Here is a 25,594-nt window from a genome sequence, read left to right as displayed (position 1 = left end):
AGCAGCCCTTTGCCTGAACTAGAGCCATCTGAAAACGAGACTGTCAAGAAGGGCAGAAAGGCAGTTGAATTCTGTTTTTGGCTTTTCTTGTATGAACTAACTGTGGTTGTTTATGGTGGTTTGTTTTTGTGAGAGATTACTACCTCTCTTTGGTAGCCAACAAATGATGTGTTGGTTCTGGTAACTGGGCTTAAAGACAGTTACATACAGCATAAAGAAAAGATGTCCGGAATTTCCTTCCAGCGGAGGCTGGGATGCTATTCAGGTTTACTTTGGGGGGTATATAGGATGCCAGTTCTATTGACTCCTTTATTTATATCCCACGTGAACTATTATGTACTTTTTTTGAATGGAGATAAAGTAAAGAAACAAATTGTAGGAAGTAATATCCAGAACATAAAAAAAACAGGCGTACACCATATGCTAAATGAATCGTCGAAAATCGGTGTTAGCCAATACGAATCAGAAATAGAAACCGATGATGAGATGGTAGCTGAAGCCAGAATTGGACTATATGGCAACTTCTTCCCTCTGATGATTGAATGTGCCGTTACTCGTAGGAATGAAAGTTGTCAGATTGCGATTATTAAATAACTAATATCAGATGTATGGAGAATGAAGATTTGAGAAGGAAGGAGTCCGGCCCCAAAGTATAACATGCACAAATAGTATCCTAGAACATTTATGACCCATGCTGTCTCTCTGCTGATGATCGGTGCATGTCCCTATATTGAGTGGAAGAACGGTAAGAATATATATACCTCTCTTATCTACTTTGGCGTCTGTCGCAATTGTTGTCCTCTCTTTTCTTGGGCATCATCCTTTAGGAGATAGAGACTCTCCCTTTAGCCTACAGACCCTCCTGTAAATTTCAGAAAAGAGACCATGCACCTCTTGTCGTATTGAAGGAATTGTTGTGTTCAAAGACCTCCCTATATGTACAATTGCCTTCAAGGTTGCGATCTCCAACTTTCTGAGCCTTATGACCATTGTCAAATCAAAAGAAATACTAATTAATTAGCGGATAAAGTATCCATGAAACAACAAAGGAGCTGGTATCAATCGTATTCATCGTTTTATTTCCCCAGGTAGTTCTTACTGGTAAGAGTTCTCCATTTCTTGACTTCTAGCCGTATCGTCTACTTTGTCCATAGAACTTTGATAAGTCGCATGCTGTGTTCAAGTTTTGATGTATTATTTAATTGAAATATTATTACGGTGTAGATGTGTCTATTTCTGTTTCTTCAACTTTATTGTGTAGGGTACGTAGTTCATACAAAATTATTTAGAACAATAAGCACTCGCTTCGACTACACACAAACACAATTCTTCATATGTAAGCGTCAACCAGCTGATCGCGCTAAAGAAGCCGAAAATAGCGACAAAGAAAGGCAAATATTCACATCTAGCTCCAAATCGAATAGAACGAATCCTGATACGCTTATTCCTTATCCTTATCCATAAACGATAGTATTGCCGCAAAAGTCATGTCACAATTGGTTTACGATAAGTTCATTCTCTTCGGCGACTCGATCACTCAATTCAGCACGTCCCAACAGAATGGTTTTGGAATGCACCCAGCACTCCAGGATCTCTATGCAAGGAAGCTAGACATCCTTAATAGAGGCTACGGTGGTTACAATTCAGATCATGCGGTCCTTATCTTGCCGGAAATATTGAAGGCAGAGTTGAATGACGCCAAGGACAATGTGAAGCTTATGACTATCTTCTTTGGAACGAACGATGCTTTCGAGATAGAAGACGACATCAACGACATCCAAGCAGTGCCATTGGAGAGATACAAGAAAAACATCTCCAAGTTGACGGAGTTATGCTTGGAGAATAACATCAAGCCAATTATAATTGGGCCATCCCTACATGACAATAGAATAGCTAAAATTGGCTACGAAGAGAGAGGAAGACCGACGGATAAGGACGCTACTAGCAACAAACGCTACTTGCTGTATTCGTTAGCAGCAGAAGAAGTGGCAAAAGAGAATAATGTTGCCTTTGTTAACATGTGGGAGGCATTCAGGGAGTTCGGTGGGTGGACAATAGAGCAGCTTGTAGCTTCCAACGGATCGTCTGATGATGAGACGTTCATCCCCTTAGGTGACTTGTTAATCGATGGAGTTCATTTTACACCAGAAGCTTACAGAATCCTTTTCAAAAAGGTTGTTGAGAGTATCAACAAGACTTATCCTGAGTTCGATGCTACCAATATTCCAGAAAAGCTTTCGTACTGGCAGAATATAAACCCAAAAGATCAAAAGAATAGCATATTCAAGAGTATACAGAGAGGCCAGTAAGTACTCTTCACAACAGGTACATGACTTGGGCTGACCTCAGCAAACCTACAGTGTTCGTGAAGTATTTGATAGCGCAAACTATCTCATCATGTTTATTAAGTTTACAAATTTCAATTAAATTCATCGCTCTTTTCCACAATGTTCTCATGTTGTATATCAAGGGATGAACTACTCTCCTCGTCCAACAACTGCTCGAGTTTCTCATCTCTCTTGGTGAAGTAGTAAGCAATACAGGTAAGAATAAGACCTAGTGCCGACAAGCATGCAGTGTATGTGTAGCCAATGAAGTATACGGGTTTATCCTTCGTGTTCCAGACAAAAATGGGGACCCAAGCTCCGGTAACATACGCTAATGTATTTGTGCAAACAACGACGAAATTTCTCTTCATATCATTCTTGAACAAGAGTCTATTGACCCAAGAGAAAATGAAAGGTTGACCCCAAGAAGTTGGGACTCCGATTAAGAAGTAGCAGAACCAATGCAAACCTCTTGGAATGTCCCAGTGTGCCAAAAGAGCACATCCGATCAATAAACATATGAAATACAATGATACAAAGAAGAAGTTCTTCTTTCCACCCAAGAAGTCATTCGTGTATGCAAATATAATAGTGATACCAATGCCTACGGCTGATAGGATGGATGGCCAGGTGTTATAGTCGTGTGAAGGTAATTGCAAACTAATCTTCATCCATGTGGTGAATGTAGGTTGGCCAATAGCTGCTCCTGTGTTATTGTAGCATAAGAAGAGCACGGGGAACACATAAATGTGCCATGTGTTGAAAAAAGACTTAATCTTTGTCCATGTGTACGGAGTTCTGGTATTCAACTCCGCGTGGTCTCTTCTTCTTCTTTCTAAACCTACGAGTTTATCTTCTTCTGTGAAATACCAAACATCCGTTGTCGATGGAGTGTTAGGGTCAGAAAACATGGTATAGATACCAATTGGGAAACTAATAACTGCATCAAAGACAAATAACCACTTAAAAGGAGGTAAGCTTGAATGGCCAAACCTTTTGATGATTGCTTGTTGTAAAGGACCAGAAATGATTCCACTCAAACCACCTGAAATAGCAAAAAAAGCAGATCTCTTCGAAAGTTCAGCAGCACTAAAGTTCGAACCAAGTAAGTATTCTATGAATTGTTAGTATTTGCCTAGAGACTAAATTTCGTTGATAATACATACCCAAAGCTGGAAAGTAGCCACTTTCTACAAATCCTAATATAAATCTGATGGCATAGAGACCTCTGATATTGTCCTTACCACAAGTTATCATAAGTACTGTCAAGATAGCCCATAAAATTTGTAACGTTCCTAAGTAAAATCTGGCAGAGATACGATGTAAGACCAAATTGGAAGGAATCTGTCCAATGATATAACCCACCGTGAAAAGCGTTGTCAAATAATTGTATTGGTTACTATCCATAGTGTAGTATTCATCCATACCGTTAACATAGGCAGTCGATATGTTAGACTGATTTAAGTTCTTGATGAAATAACCCAAACAAGAGGAAGTCAACACGAAGAAGTCCAATTTGGACAAGTATTTCTGTTCCTTGGGATGCTTACCAGTACCATCCCAAAAGAATCTTTTAACCTGGAACCAAAGAGAAGTCTCCCTGTAGTGGATTTCTTCTGGAGTCAAATGCAACGAAAGATCGATGTAAGGCTCATCTGAACTGATTAAAGCTTCGGTTACAACCGTGATTTCCCCAGTTTTCTCGTCGACCACCTCTCTTTCAATATTACCCTGTCTTCTTGCTGTGACAGCAACAGCCTCTTCGGCTAAAAGCGTTTTAGCCAAGCTTTCACGAAACCCCATCTTAATCTTGGTACCCAGAAAATTTCGGTGATTTGTTTCTAGGCACCACTTGAGTATTTATAGCCCCTACCATGCATCGACATATCATTGTCGTTGGTTTACTAAGCACCATTGCTAATTTAGATCAGATCCCTCAGCTTACGGTGCCGAAATTTTTCACTGTGGATTACTGATAACGCTAAATCATGCAAATATGCAGACAAGTCTACAAACCCTTCGTTCAACTTGACCTTGTTAGTCATATGCAATCGGTATGGCTGGAACGCTTTGCGTTCTGGTTGTGGCTGCATTTTTGCACCTGTGGATTGATTGCGAAAAACCAAAGCCATATGCAGAAAATTGATAAGCATGCAAGCCCTTGTGACATAATTTTCTGAGCACTCCACCGAGAATGTTGGCCAATGAAGGAGTTCGGGGATATCAATAAGGGATAGGTGAAGACGAGCGGAATTTGGAGGGTCTTCATTGTGGTAATTCGGGCTTATTCAATTTGAAGAATGAAAAGTGGTTAAAATGCCATTGTGGGTGCAAATTCGGAGGCGGTCAACTGTGGTTCTAGACAAATTGAAGCATAGCTATACTCAGGTACCTGATTTCCTTGCGTCTAAAATTGGTTCAGTCGATCTTGAGAATAGGGCCGGAATTTCTTCTGGGTAGTTATATTTTTAATCTGTGTGTCCTGTAGACGTTCCTCCTCGGCTAATTTAAATTAGTAACGTGCCTAAAATACAGGGTTAGATGAGAGCCATGATGTTTGGACGACATGAAAAATCTACTAAGTGGTGACTGTGCTTTCAGAACACTTTGCAATAAAATATTTGGTGAAAAATTGTGGACTCCTATTGAATACTATTGCTTATCAGTATAGGAAATGTGATGGCTTTTGTGTATGTGGTGATTGGATATCATCATCATTATCGATACTATTCACCACAAATCATATTCGTGCTGTCCAGCCTCACTTTTCATGTCAAGTTCAATGCGCCTGCTGAATGTTCTTCGGATCCATTATATTCTTTCTCCAATTGTAATGTCCGATTGTTAGAAAAATTAAAATAAATTGTAGTTGTAATTATAACTTGAGATAACATTAGCAACAGAGAATCGTAATGCACGTGCCATAGGTACCAGAATGAATTTGCACCCAAAAGGAGGGAGATACGAATGCAAATTTCATTAACAAGAAGCTGATACTAATACAGATAAAGCTGCTAATGTTGAAGTTAAGCTGAAAAGAGAGATTAGAGCTCTACTAGAATACAATACAAATTAATATGACTTAAATCGGATATATTTAAACTTGATTATAAAACACATTAGGGTCAACAGTGTTGGATTAGAATTCGAATAGGGCTTCTCAAACTACAACCTTTGAGTGGAGCTTCAAGTTAGCAAGTCTTACTTTCTCGGCATTTGATTCAGCTCCCGGGCTGGACATTATCTTACTTGATTTAACTGGTGTTGAAGATTCAAAAATCAACTCGATCTCTTCTAAAGTCAAGTTTTTTGTCTCCACAAAGTACAAATAGATAATAATGACTTCGAATGTATCCCAAAAGACAAAAAATACATAATACCAATAGTTGATATTTTGCATGGCTACTGGAGCAGCATATGTATTTATGAAACTGGCAGTACCTTGTGTGATTTGGAAAAGAGCCATGCCTTTTGCTCTCATTTCACTACTCAAGATTTCAGCAGGATACAATGGTTGCAATGGCGTGTAACCAAAAGAAAAGAATACATTGTTGAAGATGTAAATGAACGCAATACCCACCTTCGCTGCAGTCTGGTTGTTGTTATTGGTATGAGCTGCAATGCAAGCAGCAATCACGGTAAAGCAAATAACAAAACCGGTAGTGGAGTATAAGAGCATAAATCTTCTTCCAATTCTGCCCACCAAAACTGAACCGACCATTGCAAACACAAATCCCAAAATTGAATTGACACCATTCAATAGCAATCTGGTCGTAGCGTTTTCAATTCCCAAATCCAAAAAGATATTTGTGATGTAGTAACCAACAACAGCATTACCAGACAATTGACCAAAGGCAGAGTGAGCAATGCAAACCAAGCTTCTGTAAACCCGAGAATGGGTCTTGAATAAAATCCTGACATCGAAGTAGTCCCGGACACGAAGCTTTGGAACTTCGAGTAGAGACAATTCCAACTGCGCAATTTCATATTCAACAATAGGATGATTCGTATCACCATTAGCATGGTACTTGACAAAAAACTCTTGTGCCTTCTCGTGCTCACCAGTCATATAGTGGAAACGAGGAGACTCTGGAGCAATCCCACATGCTAGACCAATTACAACGAGCCCAGGACATAATATTTGAAGCCAAAGTGGAATCCTGAATGCAAGGACTGAGTCAGCGTAATCAATGCTGGTTGCATATGAAGACCAAGTAGCTATGATGGATCCAATATAGTACAAACTATTGTAAACAGCACATAATGCTGATCTCTCGTCTGGGGGCGTTATTTCTAGCAAGTATGTCGTTGCTAAAGCACAAGATATACCAGAACCAAAAGAAAGCAAGAATCTTCCTCCAATGAAAGTGCTTGTGTTGTTTGCAACAGACGTGACTATGGCACCAATACAGACAATAGCAGACCCAATGAATATAGCATTCCTTCTACCAATGAAGTCACCAAGCCAGACGAAAAGAGTTGCGACCATTTGACCAACTTGGAAAATTGCAAAGACAATACCAGTTCCTGATGCCGACTTGATATCTAAGTGAGAAATAAATTCAGGCATAGCAATTAATGACGAGAGTAGAGACCCGTCATAACCATTTGTAGTAGATACTAAGTATACTACAAAGCAAGTGAAGTATATAGTCAATCTTTCTTTGGACCATCTGGAAACTGGATGCGCCTTCAATATTTCCATATATCCTTCATTTACAAAACCGGCGGTAACACCGTGAATTTCAGCATCATCAAGTGACTTCTCATGATGAATAAAGACCTGCTTTCCATTGAGGGAAGCAGCCTTGTGCAGAGATTCATCAGAATCGTTTGAGTTATTTGAGCTCATTTTACTTTATCAAATTTTGCAGCTTTATTGAAACAAAGAGTTAGATGTCAAAATGGATGCATTGGTTGATATTTATATTCGGTTGTCCAACAGCTAGCAGCTATTTGAAGAATACGACTAGGAATTGTGTAGGTGATCTCCAGGACGAATGAATGCAAAACAATATGAGTTCAGACCTGTGAAAAATGAAGCCCCAAAAAAACCTTTGCTACTGCAAGACAAATACTGATGAATAGCTTATAAAATATCACCCTATACCGTACTATGTAGTAAGAAACATAGACCAGTGTGGAGTATATAGCGAGTTCCATGTAATTAGTTATGGAATTATACTCTCGATAACCGAGAACTCTTCAGGGACATGACAAACTTGGGGTACAGCACGGCGATATGCACTGGTTCGAGCGTTGAGGACGATTCCGTCGGCACGATGGTATTGAAGAGGTAATTTCTCCGTGATATTTGGAGACCTGCTAGTTGACCAGACGTTATTCAACACATACTCAACACATTTCAGACGTTGACAGCTGATGGGCGGAGCATATCAATGAAAAGGGTAAGCGGCTGCAACCCCTGCACGATCCCCTGTAGACAAAAACCCTGTACAATAAAACCGTACTGCGTACCTGAGAGAAGGCTTGACAATGAAGGAATGAGGCAGAGATGCGTTGTGAGCTTGTAGATCTACTCACTAATTGGGCGTCGAATGTACGACAGAGGACATGTTAATACTGGCTGCATTCGGGGTGAAGGGAAATAAAGTTCATATAATACGATACAGGAGAAGAATATCGGGTCGTAAATAAATGTGGGGATGCATAATTAATACAAGCAGTGTTAAACGTAAGAAGAGATGGAGATTTTGGGTTGTGGAGATACAGATGCTGCTGTATGGTGACAGAAGCTTTATGTAAATTCATGGGATATTGGTAAGCGTTACCACGACATAGCATACATAAAGCTTCTTCCGGTAGTTTTTGTTCCAACCAATACGTTGAATTTCACTGTGTTCTGCAATAATGCCACAAAACTAATACTCTTCCCAATCATAAAGATCCATATTTTAACATAATAACACACAAATAATCTTGGCCTTCACGATGCCCCACAGTGTTTCTAAGCCCACTTGCTCTTACGATTTTTCTGGAGAATATTCTTCCGTTGTTTCCACATTGTGACAAATATTTGACTCCGCTCGTGACCACATTCTTAGAAGTCATGACCGTCTTGGGTACCGATGGAGAGTCTTCCGGCTACGTTCATGGTGTATGCTGCGGTAAGGAATTTTAACTATTTGCCAGTTTATTTAGAATCGTTTATTCGATAATAGCAGCAGAACGATAACAGCACTAGAAAGACAAGAAGACCGCACTGAGCGCCATTCAGTAGATTAGCACTTCTACCCACCCGATTTTGACTAAATAGAACAATTGAATCTCACCATCTCTTTCCAATGTCTTGGGCCATTACGTCATTTCTTCTAACGTTTTCTACCCGTTCCCACCGGTCCCCAACCCCATCCCCAGACCAACCCCAGACCGGCCCTGTCGTGTCGTGTCGTGTCCTCACCACATGACTCTCTTCCCATTCTTCTCATTCTTCCATTTGTTCCACTCTTCCCTCTCTTCCATTTCTTCCATTTCTTCCAACTCTCATCCCGCATCACTGCCTCGCCAGAGATCTTTTTTTCTACGGTTTTGCACCCGCCTCCTGCGCTGACGCGAATCGGACCATCTAATTTTCTCACTAATTTATCTCTAATCTCCCAGTAATTTGTTCTCCGGTCTGTCCCTAACTCCCCGCTGTTCTGTGACTCCTCTCGTGTCGCATCGCCGTTCATGGTGTCATGATTGTTGTCATTCTCGCTACCAGTTCCCATGTCTCATTATACCTCGCGGTAAATCGGTACCGTCGATAGTTTACTGCTAATATTAAGATCATTTATACATTGATTATACATTGATTACAGTTACCGGGATCATTGTTTACTTGTTCTTTATTGTTGCATTATCGATAAGTAGGGAAGAATTACTGTGCCAGTTACACCACAGAGAATCGGGACTCGCCGCAGCACATAGTTTCTCCCCCGTTCAGTAACATGGCCCACTGCTCACTATGAGTATCGCTAACCTCCCAAACTCTAACCAGAACCGCCGCCTACAAACAGATCTGGGGTCTGGTGCCGATACCAATAATAAAATGGGCCTAACAAGCCAAATTAACCCAACTTCAATACCCTCCAGCAGCCTGAGTGCCGATCTGATTTCAGATGATGTGCTTGCCCAGTCTCCTGGAGCTTCTGGTAAGACATCGCTATCCATTGCTGCGTTGGTGCTGAACTATGAGATCAGCGATGGTTCTGAAGCTTCCAACATTCTGCCTAAAAATTTGGAACATCACTTGAACAGCACGCTAAACACCCTAAATGGACTTACTGGCATTCCTAATGTTTCACCAGGTTCGCTGGTCGATTTTATCAATACTTATAATAACTCCAGCTCATTCACAACAAATCCAACTTCCATGGCATCAAAGCGTTCAAATTCTATTGATATACAACCACAAAACCCCGGTCAGCACAGAATAAAGAGAAAAAAGCCGACGTGGCAATCGGGTTCTACATTCAAGCTCTTAAAAGCTTGTAATTTCTGTAGAAAGAGGAAGATCAAATGTGTTATCAAGGCTAATAGTAATATCTGTGAGAGTTGCAAGTACCATAAGAAGGGAGAATGTGTTTTTGATCACAAAATAATAAGTAATAATAACGGAAGCTCGTCTATAATTAACAGCCCGGTCAATAACTTTAATTCAAATAATGCTAATGCTAACAATACGACCATCTCATCCAGCGAGTCTGGATTTCTTTCTGGTTTTCAAACATATAACCAAAAGCCATCAATTTTACCTCATAACTTGTTGCCTAGTCATAACAGTATCACTAATATTTCCCCTACTATCAGCTCCAGTGGAATAATTTCCCACAGAAAGTCGGATTCTGCCATTTCTCTGGCGTCTTCACCGGCTTCTCCTCCAATGATCAAAAATTCTCCAGCTTCAACTGGATTATCATCATCTTCGTTGCAAGTTTCCGGAAGCTACAAAGGTGCGCCTTCTCCGACTAATAGCATACGTTCTACTTCTTTAATTTCTATAGATGGTTCCATTCCCAGCATGTCGCATGATTCACCAAGCCACAAATCACCTACGCAACACTTCCCTGGAGATGAAGTATCGCCTACTTCTATGCCATTGACGAATAATATCAAGAGCGCACGTCAATCAATGTTTGAGTTGTATCAAAGCAATATCGAGCCTTATACTCCATTCATTCCTTATGAGGTGTTCCACACCAATAACTATAATGATTTAGACCAGTTTTCTAAATGCTGTATCAATATTGCCACAGTATCTTCTCCCAACAACAAGATACCTGAAAGCGCTATCGAGTTATTCTTGGAGTTTCTCAATAACTTTTTATCGACTGGATCGATAGTGTGGAATGAGACAACTCTTTCATGCTTCCTTTTAATGCCACTCAGAATTCCAATAGACTCTGCAATTATCGAAAAATCATTGTTATTCTTCAATGAATTGTACGAAGCCAAACCAGAAACCATTTCAATCAACCTTATCCTAGGAGCCATGACAATTGACGCATATTATTCCTTGTTTTGTGAGAGAAAACTCACCACCAATCCTAACATTCGCCACAGAGCTTTAACATATCTCCATGGTTTGGATGACAACTCGTTCAACTACCACTTTTTATATGTCGGCTACTTCATCTATAAGATGATATGGCTCGCACATGCCGATAACTTGTCATTCTCGGACAGAAAGTATGAATTTTTGCAACTAGAATTCGATATGTTGTTGTGGCCTGCAAAATTGACCAAAGATCTTTCTGTGGTAAAGGATAAACTTTTGGCTACTCCAGAAGCTTTTATACTACATGTATTACACAATACATTGTTGACAGCTTTCTATACTAAGGCTTTACAACATAAGGATGTAATTGGTAAGATGATCTCAATTTCAGCCGTTCCTGGACTTTACCACTTTATATCTGGTATGGCCAAGAGTAACTTTAGAGTTACCAATGAAATTGTAGGTCGGTGGACAATCATCGCGAATTGCAGAGTTCAAACGGCCAAGTTGTTGCTTGACTTAAACGAAATCATGGACTTTGATGCATTTAAACTGACATTAAGGTTGTTTACTAAGAAATCGAATGTTAAAGACTTGGTTTGGCAGGACAGAATCTACAACCGCGTTCAACAATTATTAAGTGAGAGTGTTATAGATGAAGATGATGACGATGTAGATGGTGCAGTTGTCTTCTGGGTGTTTAGGGATGTGCGGAGTATGTCTTTGCAAACATATATTAACGAGGAGAAACAGAGGCGAGTTGGAATGGGTAATCCCGCCTACACCTTGCCGTCATGACGTTACGAATAAAATTTACCATTCCGTTCTTGACACATTAATTTATTTTCATTATAGTTTAAGCTTGATTTTATTGGATTACAAAAAGAGAAAAGAGATAACCAAGTTTTTTGCGAGGGATAGCATTAAAAGAAACGCCTACCCTGTTAATTTAAATTATTATAGCTGGAGTGAAAATCAATCGTTCTTCAACGAAGATGCCTTCAACCCCAGCATTTTCCGTAAATGTATATATGATGTATATAATAATCAGTCAGCATTAATGCTTGTATGAAACCTGTTGAGGACTCCTCCTGATTTTATCAAAACGTATCATTGCTCCGACAGTATTCAAGATTAGAAGGTGTTCTAGTAGAATAATGTAGCGAATATTAATCGTACGTATGAGCTGAAGGTAAAACATCTCAGAGGTAAAAGACATTTCAGTGCAGAAGTAAGCTTCATCGATCATCCAGGGATGGCAGAAGACATGTCTAAATTCATCGTAAAAGCTACTGCTTTTCGAGTCGTCTTTGTCGCCATCTTTGTCGCCATCGTTTTCGAATCTTGAGATTCTGGAGGAGCATCAAATCATTGTCGCTAAATGACTCTCATTTATATCATGGCCTGTCATACATTCACTCTTTTGTTGCACTTGCTTCTATTCATCATATGCATTGTCGCTATCTCCTTCGAAACCTAAGATTCTATCGAGAATTTCAAAGTCTCTCTCTTTATGACTTTCATCATTTGATCTGTCTGATAAACCAAAATCAATTAACGAAATCTTCCCTGACCGAGAAACATGGATGTTGGGAATTCTGATATCATTGTGAGAAATTCCCAACAGATGAAGTTCTTTGAGTCTCGACCGGATCACTCTGCGAACTTGGTGTCTATCCCAACCTTTCTCTGGTAGTTCTTCTCCAAGATACTCAAGTATTAGCACCGGCTTGTCAAATGCAGCATTCCAAATGCCTGATGCAAGGAGCTTCGGAAAATTGCCTGCAAATTTTGATTCCGCTATTCTTGTATTAATGTCAAGTTCCACATCGAACATATGTATCGGCACTTGGAATTTCATTAAGGATACTAAAATCATTCCTTCTATCCTTCCACCATTTTTCATCGTAGTAATATACCTTTACAAAGACTGTGGAATAAGGAAGAGTCAAATTGGGAAAACTTTTTGCAGCATCATGTTCTACTCGACAAAACGTGTTACCATGATTCTGACCAGTATAAAATTCATTTAAATCCTCGATTATGAGTGGCAAGGTAAGGGCCAGAGCTACTACCACTATTTCTAGGATCCTTGTTAGCTATGTTACCAAGCGGATCCGTTGTGGTTTTGCTCTGTCTAGCGTCTTCTAATTTCTCTTTTAAGTCCTCCTTAACTTTTTCTGCCTCATCGGGGGTATTATAGAAAAAACCAGCTATTGCAGATCTTAAAGTAATTCCATCGCTTACTGATTGGGGATCATTGATTTCGTAATAGTTTACAGACATCGCATTGTGCTTATCAAATTCAAATTCAAAAAATCCCGAAAACGTTTCATGGTCAGAGAAAAAAAACCGATTAGTACCACATAGAACAGCATAGGCAACATATGTTCTCATAACCAATGCAAATGCTCTTTCTGAAGAGGCGGCAACGAGGGGAAGAAGTAATGCTCTTCGTACAACACTGGGTTCTCTCTAAAAGTCGCGATACTCCTAATCAAGAGGGCAAGACCCTGACTTAAGCCGTAGATGCTTCTTTTGAAGTTTCCTATCCCGAAACAATAGACTGGGCTTTGTCTTGTGGGTCTTGTTGTACCTTTCCAGAGGTGAGCTAAACCGGGCTCTAGGTTGATCGACAGAAATATGGGTGGTTTAAATGATCCTCTAAATGCACTTGAGTCGCCACAAAATATATACTCCTGGTTGATGGAGCTTTTGAACTATCGAAGTACTATCGTATATAACTTTCTGTGATCTTGTCTTCCCGAAGTGGATATCTGTAAAATGGTTGTACAATTGGTCCAGTGATGCTGGCACTCTCAAAAATTGCTCCGCTTAATGGTTGTAAATATCTCTCTTTGAATTCATTACTAGTCCACCTCTTGTATTTGCCATTCAACATAGCATCGTAAAGTAACTGCCAACATTCCATTCAGTACCACTTGATGCTGTAGCTGATAAGTTAGATGGTAATTCTAAGCATTCCTCATATTGGCTGCGAAAGTTCAATAGAGGGATGTCTAACATAAGTCTAGCACCCCATCTGAAATCCCGTGCTCTCTTATACAAGCGATCATTGATCTTGACATATCCTTCATTTTCATGATATTCCAAGAAGCCATCGCTTGATATACCTGTAAAATACATATTTGGCATCTTAAAAACAAGATAGGATCTTTTTTTGGAATGTTCGATTTAGAAGTACAGTGTTTTCATTTATTATTCAAACTAAGGGCCAGATTTTATGTTAACCCCAATAAAGTTCAAATTACCCTATAAGAAAATTAGTATTGAGAATAACATGTTGTAGGAATATTTCTTGTGATTAGGAAACAATTTGAGCTGCAAAATTGAAACCACTGTACTTACCATTACGTCTACTTACATCAAACTTGTATTTTTCACTATTCGCCATATACAGTATCAAGTGATGGAAAGTCGCTATATAGCGTGTAGATTTCGTATTTGTACCAAGAATTCGACAAAAGAAGGGTTGACATTCGATAGGAACCAGTGGTTCCCCAATCTTGGCGGACTTTTAAGATAGTTCAGATGATAATAAACCCAGCAATGAATAAACATTAAGATGGGAATACTAGGGAATTAATACGAGATAGCCGTTGCTCGATGATGCATACATAATATTAACCGTTATTCGAGAATTTCACCTGCCCTCTTTTTGCAGCTAAATGACGAAAACATAACAATTCCCCGACGGATTTCCCCAGGGTATGTCACTTTTCACCAAATAAGCATTCATTCTTGGCAATGCATGTATTGCAACACATAATACGAAAAGGGGTATGCAGCAGTATAAAGGTGTTGCTACAAAATATTAATTATTTGAGACAATCTGTTCTATTGTGTGTCTATTCTATTGTACGATTAATGCTCGGTCTTAAAAATAGACTGCTTTAGGTGTTCATCATCGATGTCATCCCAATCTGCCAATTTCTGCTTTAACGAAGCTCCTGACAACTCTGGATAAAATTGGGCAATTGCTCCGGTAACTTCTCTATATAATAATTTATAAGCTTTACCAGTGTAGTGTACTCCGTCTGTCAACAAGTCGTTCAAAGGAATGTACTCTTCGAGTACTTGCTCCTCGGTCCAGTTTCCATAGTTGCGAAAAGCAGTCCACATGTCAACAAATGGTACTTTAAACTCTTCAGCAACTCCTCTTGCAGCGTCCGAGTAAATCTTATTCTGCTTGTTGGTGGTGACGTCCTTTTCAACAATTTCACCTTGAGACTCCTTGAAGGCATTCCATAATTTTGCGTCGTGAAAACCAGGCCCAATTACAATAACCTTAATGCCTTTGTCCTGTGCCATCTTGACCAATTTCTGCAAGTTTTGCCTATACTGATCTAAAGGCACATACTGTATGGTGTCTACTGCATCATTGGTACCAAAGAAAATGGTCAATAATCTGATCTTGCTCTCACCAATGTTCGTATCCAAGATCTCAGGCAATATTTCAACGGCATGCTTCGAATTGTAACCACCGTAGCCCCTATTCTCGATATCCAACTTCCTTACGTAGTCATCTTGAAGATTGGCAAGGAAAGAGAAGTCGAGGTCTCTGCCATTACTCATTTGAGTAATGGAATCTCCAAATAAAATAAACTTATCGTAGTATAACCCCATGGCATTAATTTTATAATTTTGTAAATCGGATTTCCTATTAGAGAGTCTCCAGGTACCACAATGAATGCACTTTATATCCCAATCTCAATTAATAGAAACCCACCAGATGTTGGTTTATAGTTTCCCTTTCCTTTCACAACTTCCATAAACAACTATCATTACCGTTACTTTAATAATCGGCGGAACTCTCGCTTGGGGCATGAGCTTCCACAGCCAACTTTTGAAAGTTTGACACTTTTCTCCGTCGGGGTATTATGTTTAATAGGGAAACTTTTCCGTATTGCGACATTTCTCTCGCCCCACATTTTCCAGAATGCGACATGTCAAATGTCCCATCCTCGGGGGTTTCGTCTGAATCGGGTAATTGTTCCTCAGCGGTTAACAATGGTTCTGGTTGAGCACGGCATTTTTACGATGTGATGTCATACACTATGGTTATGGTTATAGTCTCTATTCAGACTTGCTCCGGACACTGTATGTGTATACGTGAGGTGAACTCGATAGTCAAATAAAAATATATAATTGTGTAGATTTCCAGGTGTAGGAGTAATCTTTCATGGTCATTAGTGTTCCTTTACATTGCTTTATTCTTCAGTAGTGATATCTATTAGGAGATCGGTTTACTAGTATTAAATAAAGGTAAATTTGCCGGAAGTTAACTGAAACTTCGTTCAATAACACAAGACACTGAAATCTTCAAAAAAAACCATGACTTACCATGATCCTTCCCTTGTGGAATTGACATTGAAAGACTGGCAATACCGTGAACATAAGACTCAAGAATGGAAGCACCTGAGAAAGGGTGCCATTGTGACGGAAATTCATGCTGACTTGTTGGAAAATAAGGAAATTCCAGACCCTTTCATCAATGCCAATGAAAGGGATGTTCAATGGGTAGGAGAGAAGGACTGGGAATACTATAATGAATTCCTAGTCTCGGATAATGCTAAGGAATTGGCCGTTCTGGAATTGGTATTTGAGGGTTTGGACACTTTTGCTACAGTCTACTTGAATGAGGAACAGATCTTGACTACAGACAACATGTTTCGTGAATACCGCGTCAACGTCAAAGAAAAGTTGAATTATGTCGGTATAAACAAGCTAAGAATCTTCTTCAAGAGTGCTCTTCGTACAGCCAGAGAATTGGAGCAAAAGCATGGCAAATTCTACTGTTTCAATGGTGAAACCAGTCGAGTCCAGGTCAGAAAAGCTCAATATCACTTTGGTTGGGATTGGGGTCCAGTTTTGATAACATGCGGTCCTTACAAGCCAGTTAAATTGATCTCCTATAATTCTTTCATCAATGATGTCTACGTTAAAGTAGATGTCGGCACGAACCTGAAGGCAAGTATTGATATTCAAACTGACGTGGTTGTTGCAAAATCAGCTTCCAGTTTAGAAATTGAGGTTAAGTCTCCAGATGGTCAGCTAATCACAACTTTCAACACGGCAGTTGAAAAGTCCGGCGTAGTTTTTAATAAATTACAGCTTGATGAGCCAGAATTATGGTTCCCATTGGGCCATGGAAACCAGTCATTATACGAATTCAAAGTAATCTTGGAAGACCAAATAGTCAAAAAGAAAGTTGGCCTCAGAAGAATTGAATTGGTACAAGAAACATTTGAGGAACAGAAAGGATCTAGCTTCTACTTCAAAGTCAATAATATCCCAATATATTCCGCTGGTTCTAACTGGATTCCTGCTCATTCTTTACAGTCATTGCTTCTCGAACTGGATTACAAGCAATTGTTACAGTTGTTAGTGGATGGACATCAAAATATGGTGAGGATTTGGGGTGGTGGTTATTATGAAAACGACATTTTCTACGATGAATGTGATCGCTTGGGCCTATTAGTTTGGCAAGACTTCATGTTCGCTTGTGGCCAATATCCGGGCTATCCTGAGTACATCGAGACGGTTTCTGAAGAAGTCCAACATCAATTGAAGAGATTGAGAAACCACTGTTCTATGGTTATTTATTCTGGTAATAATGAAGATTACCAAGTAGCAGAACAGTTCAATTTGGATTGGGACCCAGAGGACAAGTCTGGAGACTACTCTGCAACTTCTTTCCCAGCAAGAACACTTTACGAGAATACTTTCCCTGCCTTGGTTTCGAAGTATTGTCCAGAAATCCCATATCATCCTGGCTCACCATGGGGAGGAGAAGGTACATCTGATCCAACCGTAGGAGACCTCCATCAGTGGAATGTGTGGCATGGAAGCCAGGAGAAGTACCAGGATTGGTACAGGCTTGGAGGTAGATTCATATCGGAATTCGGTATGGAAGCCTTGCCAAACAGAAAGACATTTGAAGCATGTATTACTGATCCAGATGAATTGTACCCTCAAAGTGAAATGATTGATCATCACAATAAGGCAGATGGATTTGAGCGTCGCTTGGCTTTATACGTCATAGAGAACATCAAGGTGAAAGGATTTGACTTGGATTCTTGGATCTACGCTACACAATTGATGCAAGCAGAATGTCTTGGTTACGCTTATAGATGCTGGAGAAGAGAGTGGAAGGGAGATGGTAAAAGATATACGGGTGGTGCTATCGTTTGGCAGATCAACGACTGTTGGCCTGTTACATCATGGTCCATTGTTGACTTCTTCAAGAGACCAAAGCTTGCGTACTACTCAGTGAAGAGAGAAAGCAGACCTGTTGGCCTTGGTATGTACAGAAACGAGAAGAAGCATACACACGAGCAAGCAAAGCCTGTCTCTACTGCTGGTCCACCACATGACTACAGCAGAGTTGATTACTCTGTGGATTTGTGGGGTGTCAATTCAAACACCTCTGACCAACCTGCTATCTTGAAAGTTGACGTTTATGAAGTAACCACAGGTGATAGGCTTCACACTTTGCCTGATAAAGATGTTGTTTTGAAAGCTAATCTGTCCACAGAATTTATTACTGGCTATGCCATTGACAACGACAAGCCGGTTGTTGTGTATGGAAGGTTTGTATCCAAGGAGGATGGTTCTATTATTGCAAGTGCAGCTGACTGGCCACAACCATTGAAGTATCTCAAGTTCCCAGGAAGGGAAGTCAAGTTCGAGGTGAAGAATGGTCTGGTCAAGTTGTCTAGTAATAAGCCGGTCAAGGGAGTTGAAATTATTGTCGAAAGGGATGTCTTCTTACAAGACAATGGTTTCGATTTATTCCCAGGCGACGAGAAAACTGTAATTGCCGAGGATTTGAAGACAACTGACAGGGTCTCTATCAGATATTATGAACAGCAGTGAGTAGAATGATTTATAGTAATTGTAAATGGTTATAAAGCAAATAATCGCATTTAAGTTAGGTGTAGAAGGAATTTTGCAGCCATAAGGGATGTTTATTTTTCATTAGAGATTTAATTGTGTTAAATTGTGACAGCATTGTGGACTTGGGATGGCCTAGTAGGGGCACTTATTGATTTTGACCAGTTGGGTTGGAAAGAATATGGTTTACATATATATTGTACGGAGTATTGTATTGGCTATATTCCTTTCTTTTATATTTGGCACTAATTTTCGGATGTCCTAAAATATATAATCGGAATTCTTTATTTCCTTGATTACCTACTCAAGAATTAGAATCTATAATATTACAATAGTACTTTTTCTATCATTGAATGTTATATATCATTCTTGTGGCCCTATGAATTTCTATGTCACATTAGGTCTATTGCTGCAAATATGATTTGGCTGTGAAAAAATTGCACTATCTCGCTTTCTCGCTGTCTCTGCCTCAGTCAATGAGGACTCAATAACAAGGTGAATAATGTACTAGTCAGATATGACCTTCAACTTGGAGAGTTTCTCTATCAGTCATATCAGTCATATGAGTCAAGACTTTATACCTTATTAATTTTTATCATCAACTGATCGCAATCAATGACGTTAACTATAATATCACTCTAACTCACTATAACTACAAATACGCTCATTACACTGTTGTATACAGTACGATGCTCATAGTTAAGCACACTCACTTACTGAACATAACGTAAACCTCTCATGCTAAGAGCTTCTCATACTAAGACTCTTCTACAGTAAGACTCTTCTACAGTAAGACTCTTTCATACTAAGACTCTCATACTAACACTCTCTCTCCACCTAACATACTGAGAGACTCTCTTCTACACAACTTCCGTCACCTCGTACTAACACTGTCTCCCCATTTCTACCACACCAAACTAAAAATGAGTCGCACCACTTCCTCTTAACTATGGGCAGCTCTTAACTACGTGCTTTTTTTCTTCTGTGTGTCTTAAGTATGTGTTACTGCATCTCTTAACTATGCGCATCTCTTAACTATGTACATCTCTTAACTATGTACATCTCTTGATTTCTTAACTATGCGCGGGCCGATGACTCAAACGTCTGAAAAATTATTGTACTGTAGAATATTTGATAGTGAATTGGATTGAATTAAAAGTGATTACAGTAACGTTTACTCTATGGGTCTATGGTAGAAAACCATTTGAAGTCGACTGCAAAAACCAAGAAAATTTACAGCAATTCTTGTACCATGGCATCCTCCAAAACATACACTATCGTGGTAAAACTAGGTACTTCGTCATTGGTGGACGAAGTAACCCGAGAACCACGAATCGCTAACATGTCGCTCATCGTAGAAACCATTTCCAAGCTTCGTAGACAAGGACACAAGATAGTGATTGTTTCCTCGGGAGCAATTGCATTTGGAATGAAGAGAATGGGACTACTGAAAAAACCAAGCAAATTGGCTGCCGTCCAGGCATTGGCATCCATTGGTCAGGGTCGTTTAATTGGACTCTTTGACGACTTGTTCAGACAATTGGACCAAAGAATAGCACAAATCTTGATCACAAGAAACGATATCATGGACTTCACTCAATACAGAAACGCAAGAAATACTTTAAACGAATTACTCGACATGGGAGTCATTCCTATTGTTAACGAAAATGACACCTTATCCGTTGCAGAAATCAAGTTCGGTGACAATGACACTTTATCGGCTATCACAGCAGGTATGATACACGCAGACTACCTCTTCTTGATGACAGATGTTCAATGCTTGTATACTGATAACCCACGTAGTAACCCAGATGCTGAACCTATATTATTGGTTGACAAGATAGACGATTTAGCGGTGAAAACAGACACAGAAAGTGGAGCTGGATCTCAGGTCGGCACAGGAGGCATGACCACCAAGCTTATTGCTGCCGAATTAGCTACTAATGCCGGAGTAACGACTATTATAACACTTTCTAGTCAACCATACTACATTCTAGACATTGTTCTGAACATTCAGACATCAGAAGATAAGCATTTAACCATAGACGAGCAAATCAAGCAAATGAAAATTGATTTGGCTGCCAACAAAATTCCATTACACACAAGGTTCCTAGGATTACCAAGAGATACTCAAATTAAATCGGACCGGAAGTTCTGGTTATTGCATGGTTTGAAAACGAAAGGTGCTCTTATCATTGACCAGGGTTGTTTCAATGCCCTCACCAGAAAGAATCGGGCAGGGTTACTTCCAGCAGGGGTGATAGATGTGATAGGGAACTTTCACGAAAGTGAATGCGTCTCCATCAAAGTTATTCCTACACGTCATTCCCCTCTTTCGGAGGCGATAGATGTCGGTCATTGCAGAGTGAACTACAGCAGTGCTGAAATCAAGTTGATCAAGGGATTACAGAGTAGTCAGATCGAAAGTACTTTGGGGTTTGCTGATAGTGAGTACATTGCACACAGAGACAATTTGGCATTCCCACCAGTGGTGACTTCGCTGTCCGACTCATTGGCTTCATTGGCTATATAGACAGACGAAGAAGAACTTACTTTGAAGAGTGAAGTGGGGGAGGTACAATATGAATGCACTACTATTCATTCAGTGAAGAAGTATTGTCCATGAAATACACCGAAAATGGATCAAAATCACCCCAAATTACGCTATATTCAACCTTCACTTTCTAACTGCATCTTCCACCGTTTTCAAGCCTGCTTCCCTATACATATTTTATCAATAAATGTACATATACCCACCAATGATATACTGTTATAAGAAGGCTTCATGAAGTTTATATCCATCCTGCATAAAACACATCATTTTCTTCAATCATTTAAAAATGTCGCGATTTTCATGATGCTATTTATGTCGCTATTTTAGACTGTAAAAGACTGTCTCACCTCTGAACTACCATGTCGCATCACTTATACCGCACCTTACGGCATACTGATTATGCTTCCTGACGGAATACCTGTATATTAGTAACACTATGGACTTAGATCTACACCAGTTGGTTGTAGGGTTTCAACAGTTTAAAAAAGTACTAAAAAGTATATAAAGTTCCCATTTCCTTATAAATAAGATTATTAAAGCCTCTATACTCCCCATTGTTTATTTTTTTTTTTCACATTCCTAGCGTAACTAGGCTAACAGTTTCAACCCAAGCTTCTTTCTACGGCTCGGAAACCACTTACCTAGTCCTGCATATTGCTCTCTATCACTTTCCTACTAAAGGTAGCCATATATTACCATTTTGCAATTCATCAACCCCCAGTAATTCACACACCAGAAGGTGTTTTTCTGGATAAAAACTTCATAAACCCATATTACCCACGCTCCAAAGCCAATTGAATTCTCAGAAAACTTCACCTCATCAAATAAGCCCAAAAACCCAACCCCTACCACTCCTTCTACAACAGTTCTCTCTCTCCCAAAAAAACCCTATAAGCCGATCTCCTGCACACACCACCATCCTCTCTTAACAGAATCTGTAAATCAAGAAACACCTTTTTACCAAGAACAGTTGATGTTTATGATAGAAAGTCAGTCTTCCGGTGGCCAATGGAAAACAGAAAACTTGTGGTGAAGGAGGTAAATGGCGGGCCGTCGTCGTACCGTTTTCGTCTCCTTCTTCCGGACATTTTACAGCAAGAACGACTGTCTAGTAATAGTCCTAACCATAGTCAAGATAATGGATCAAGTATAGCATGTATAGCACTGTACCAATCGAATCTCTATGTGGGAACGACTTCAGGAAAACTCTTGCATTACCACCATTTCGAGGATGCTGCCGAATACATGTTAATCTCGGAATTGCAGCTTTCAACCGACAAAAAACCAGTGAATAAGGTGCTTATACTACCGAACATTGAAAGAGCACTTATTCTAACAGGAACCGTAGCCAGTGTCTACACTCTTCCGGAATTGACACCTTGTCATATCGGAAAAATTAAAGATACCAACGATGTCCTGATCTTAGCATACTCAATTCATTCAAATGCAGACCAGCCGAAGAATGGCGCCGTTAATGACAAGATCGTAGCATTCACATCGAATAAGATCAGAATAGTCCAAATTGACAAGGAACAGATAAAACTACTCAAAGATATCAATTACTCGGGAGCTATATCTGGTATTTCAACGGCATCTGGGATGTCTTCAAATTATAGCAATTTAGTACTTGTAGCTAATCAGGAGAATTATGATATCATCGATCTTAAAATGACCAGAAAGATCCCTCTCTTCGATTATACTGGAAAAGACCAGAAGGTACCACCGCATATTGTTAGCTATATCGCTGAGGACAAAGACAAGAGCGAAGAGTATCTTTTAACAATTAAAAATGACGAAAGCACATCATTGGCTATGTTCATAAATAGCTTGGGAGACGTCACGAGAGGCACGCTTTCATGGATTGGAGAAGGTTACCCTACAGGTGGGGTAATCATACAATGGCCATTAGTCTTTGGCGTTTTCAACTCCGCAACTGAGAAAAACAGGCTCATTCTTAGTTCATTGAAGACATTAGAGATCGTTCATTCTGAGAGCTTGGAAGTGCCGAAGATAGAAAGCATAGAAACCGATAAAAAAGGTGAATCGGGAGAGGAAGAACTTGAGCAAAAGCCCGGTGAACACATACAAAGTACAGGGAACGAAGAGAGTATAAATGAGCCTGAACAATTAGAGAATAGTATAACCCCGCAAGCAGTTGACGACGATACGAAAAAAGACAATGAAGATGGAACTCAGGTTAATACTCTTGAAACTATAGATAGTGTCGACACTGACATCACGGCAACTGCTTCGAAAGATGAAGTTTCAAAAGAGATCCCGCCTCCAACTACAGAACTCACACAATCAAGTAAGACCATAAAAATCTTAAAAGTCCCAGACATTCAAGTCAATAGTGAAGCTATTGACAAACTCCTATCCAAAATAAATTTACTGAATGGAACTACAGCACCGCCAGTACCATCTAAGGAGAAGACGTATGAAACAGGAAATATTCTTCTTCATGATGGCTCCAATGTTTGGATTTTATATCCCGAAAGTGAAATCATTGGACTTCAGGAACTGTTCAAAACTTCAGTTCAAGAGAAATCCTTAAATTCGTTTGCACAACTGCTTGAGAGTAAACTCGATACCTTCAAAAGAGAAACTCACTTGTACGTGCTTCATATGCTAATAATAGCTCTTTTTGAAAGTGGAAACTTCTCTATTGCATCAAGGTACTTGTTAAGAATCAAAAATGGGAAGACCCTCATCGATCCAATGTTTGTCATATATATGCTAAGCGACATTGAAGAGGTTCCAAAATCAGCGATAGATATCACGGTGTACTCTGGTGTCAAAGAAGCCATGGAACTATGCACTTCTTCGGTTAACAGAGCTATGTTGGTGGATTATTTGGACAAAGTATTTCCAGACTTGATCGACGCTGGAAGTAAAACTGAAGACACTATAAGGATAATTTATTATGCGCTGTTTTCTAAAAATGAAAGTATCAGTAGCTTCTTGGAAGAGAAAGACGAAGGCAACTGGAAGAAGTTGACGGCAGTGAACCAAAAGATTATAGATATTACAGAGAAGAAGAGTCTCTATCGTTCTCTTGTGAATATCTACAGGCTACTCAAGGAAAATGATAAGCTTCATTTCAAAGAATTATCCGAGAAACTTTGTGGGTTGACAGTACAGTTATTGAATAATGAGAAAGTGGATGACGATATCTCTAAGGAAGCTTTGATAGAAGACACACTAAAGGATTTAAAGGCGAACCCACCCGATGAATCTTTGTACACGAGATATCTTATTGAGATCTTAAAAGTTGACAAAGTAAAGGGATTTAACTTCATGAAGAGCAACAACATCTCCCGCTTCAAAGCAATCCATAAAAGTATTATGGATGAAATTTCAGAAAATTATGCAAGTGAAGTCGACTTCTCGTTGCTAAAGATTGAATTCCTAGAATCGTCTTACAAGGAGAACATATCCAACATAGCTTTACAGACTGAGCTAACACTAGAAATGACGAAGTTGATGGCATCGCCTAACTTCTTGACTGAAGAATTCAAAATCAACTTCGAGATCTTAAAGCAGACATTTAAAATAGAGAACAATTTGACGGAGAGCCAATGGCCCAAAATTAGCTGGATTGATTTCTTGCACTTGAATTCGAGGATTAACGAATGCAAAGATTTCATAATATTATATTTGAAGGTATACGAGTTACTATTAGTCCTGGTGCAGCAGGAAGACCAGAAGGCAACAAACTTCAGCATATGGTCAATTGTGGAGAGTAATGAAATATTCTGGTACTACGGACTTATTCTTCCCAAAGATGGAACCCTACAACAATTGCTTGACTTTTCGGACTACAACACAGCAGAATTCTTTGCAGTAAACAACAAGTTGAAGTTCCCTCGAAATCCATACTATTTTGAAGAGGATCCACGTCAATCTGGTGGATTGAGTATACCTCAACGAAAGGACAATCTACTTGTGGTCTTAGATTTCTATTTGAAAGAACTAGCTAACAATCCTTTGAGTATATTTGCAATCAGGCACTTCATTTCTACGTTTGGAAACTCATTTTTTAGTCCTTCAGAAATATTGAAACTCCTACCAGATCATATACCATTGAGTCATATACTGGACTATTTGACAAGTGTGGTTATAGACATACAGGCGAACAGTAGAGAGACTTTGATCATGAAATCGGTGAGCAAAGCGGACTCCGTTTTGTCTAAGCAGATTTACACTGATTTGGCCAATGGTAGTAGCTACTAGAAAGTAATTGTTCTTCAAAGGAGACATGCATTATGATTGAATATAGCAAATCCAATTGCTTCT

At 39.5% G+C, this 25,594-nt stretch overlaps 10 protein-coding genes across 10 annotated transcripts; 5 read left to right on the top strand and 5 right to left on the bottom strand. All coding sequences in view use genetic code 12, as the record gives it.

Annotated features, from left to right (window-relative positions):
- Positions 1–1,041: 1,041 nt before the first annotated feature.
- On the top strand, positions 1,042–2,364 carry IAH1 (isoamyl acetate-hydrolyzing esterase). Its single transcript, XM_064920981.1, has one exon. The coding sequence runs from the start codon at positions 1,488–1,490 to the stop codon at positions 2,307–2,309; it is 822 nt and encodes a 273-aa protein (XP_064771748.1). The 5' UTR covers positions 1,042–1,487; the 3' UTR covers positions 2,310–2,364.
- RJT20DRAFT_148379 (uncharacterized protein) lies at positions 2,365–4,130 on the bottom strand (the record flags this gene model as incomplete). Its single annotated transcript, XM_064918976.1, has 2 exons — positions 2,365–3,441; positions 3,494–4,130. The coding sequence occupies 2 exons, from the start codon at positions 4,128–4,130 to the stop codon at positions 2,420–2,422; spliced, it is 1,659 nt and encodes a 552-aa protein (XP_064771747.1). The 3' UTR covers positions 2,365–2,419.
- Positions 4,131–5,408: 1,278 nt separating this feature from the next.
- Positions 5,409–7,542, bottom strand: RJT20DRAFT_62268 (lactose permease). The gene has a single exon (XM_064920980.1). It carries the CDS (start codon positions 7,177–7,179, stop codon positions 5,488–5,490), a length of 1,692 nt encoding a protein of 563 aa, XP_064771746.1. The 5' UTR covers positions 7,180–7,542; the 3' UTR covers positions 5,409–5,487.
- Positions 7,543–9,702: 2,160 nt separating this feature from the next.
- On the top strand, positions 9,703–11,625 carry RJT20DRAFT_100724 (Zn(II)2Cys6 transcription factor domain-containing protein; the record flags this gene model as incomplete). Its single annotated transcript, XM_064915639.1, has 3 exons — positions 9,703–9,972; positions 10,072–10,309; positions 10,409–11,625. 3 exons carry the CDS (start codon positions 9,703–9,705, stop codon positions 11,623–11,625), a joined length of 1,725 nt encoding a protein of 574 aa, XP_064771745.1.
- A 640-nt stretch (positions 11,626–12,265) lies between these two features.
- On the bottom strand, positions 12,266–12,688 carry RJT20DRAFT_146719 (uncharacterized protein; the record flags this gene model as incomplete). Its single annotated transcript, XM_064918877.1, has 1 exon — positions 12,266–12,688. The coding sequence occupies one exon, from the start codon at positions 12,686–12,688 to the stop codon at positions 12,266–12,268; it is 423 nt and encodes a 140-aa protein (XP_064771744.1).
- Positions 12,689–12,852: 164 nt separating this feature from the next.
- Positions 12,853–13,224, bottom strand: RJT20DRAFT_3656 (uncharacterized protein; the record flags this gene model as incomplete). Its single annotated transcript, XM_064919851.1, has 1 exon — positions 12,853–13,224. One exon carries the CDS (start codon positions 13,222–13,224, stop codon positions 12,853–12,855), a length of 372 nt encoding a protein of 123 aa, XP_064771743.1.
- A 1,012-nt stretch (positions 13,225–14,236) lies between these two features.
- RJT20DRAFT_131015 (SGNH/GDSL hydrolase family protein) lies at positions 14,237–15,690 on the bottom strand. Its single transcript, XM_064917911.1, has one exon. It carries the CDS (start codon positions 15,472–15,474, stop codon positions 14,713–14,715), a length of 762 nt encoding a protein of 253 aa, XP_064771742.1. The 5' UTR covers positions 15,475–15,690; the 3' UTR covers positions 14,237–14,712.
- A 10-nt stretch (positions 15,691–15,700) lies between these two features.
- Positions 15,701–18,756, top strand: RJT20DRAFT_131014 (glycoside hydrolase family 2 protein). Its single transcript, XM_064917910.1, has one exon. It carries the CDS (start codon positions 16,183–16,185, stop codon positions 18,724–18,726), a length of 2,544 nt encoding a protein of 847 aa, XP_064771741.1. The 5' UTR covers positions 15,701–16,182; the 3' UTR covers positions 18,727–18,756.
- Positions 18,757–19,876: 1,120 nt separating this feature from the next.
- On the top strand, positions 19,877–21,584 carry PRO1 (glutamate 5-kinase). Its single transcript, XM_064917909.1, has one exon. The coding sequence runs from the start codon at positions 19,934–19,936 to the stop codon at positions 21,275–21,277; it is 1,344 nt and encodes a 447-aa protein (XP_064771740.1). The 5' UTR covers positions 19,877–19,933; the 3' UTR covers positions 21,278–21,584.
- Positions 21,585–22,306: 722 nt separating this feature from the next.
- RJT20DRAFT_137139 (CORVET complex subunit) lies at positions 22,307–25,531 on the top strand (the record flags this gene model as incomplete). The annotated part of the gene is made up of 1 exon (XM_064918546.1): positions 22,307–25,531. One exon carries the CDS (start codon positions 22,307–22,309, stop codon positions 25,529–25,531), a length of 3,225 nt encoding a protein of 1,074 aa, XP_064771739.1.
- Positions 25,532–25,594: the final 63 nt, after the last annotated feature.

This window comes from Scheffersomyces xylosifermentans, assembly GCF_036884685.1.
Source record: "Scheffersomyces xylosifermentans strain CBS 12540 chromosome Unknown RJT20scaffold_8, whole genome shotgun sequence".
Classification (NCBI taxonomy): Eukaryota; Fungi; Ascomycota; class Pichiomycetes; order Serinales; family Debaryomycetaceae; genus Scheffersomyces; species Scheffersomyces xylosifermentans.
This window is presented reverse-complemented; position numbering and strand designations above follow the sequence as displayed.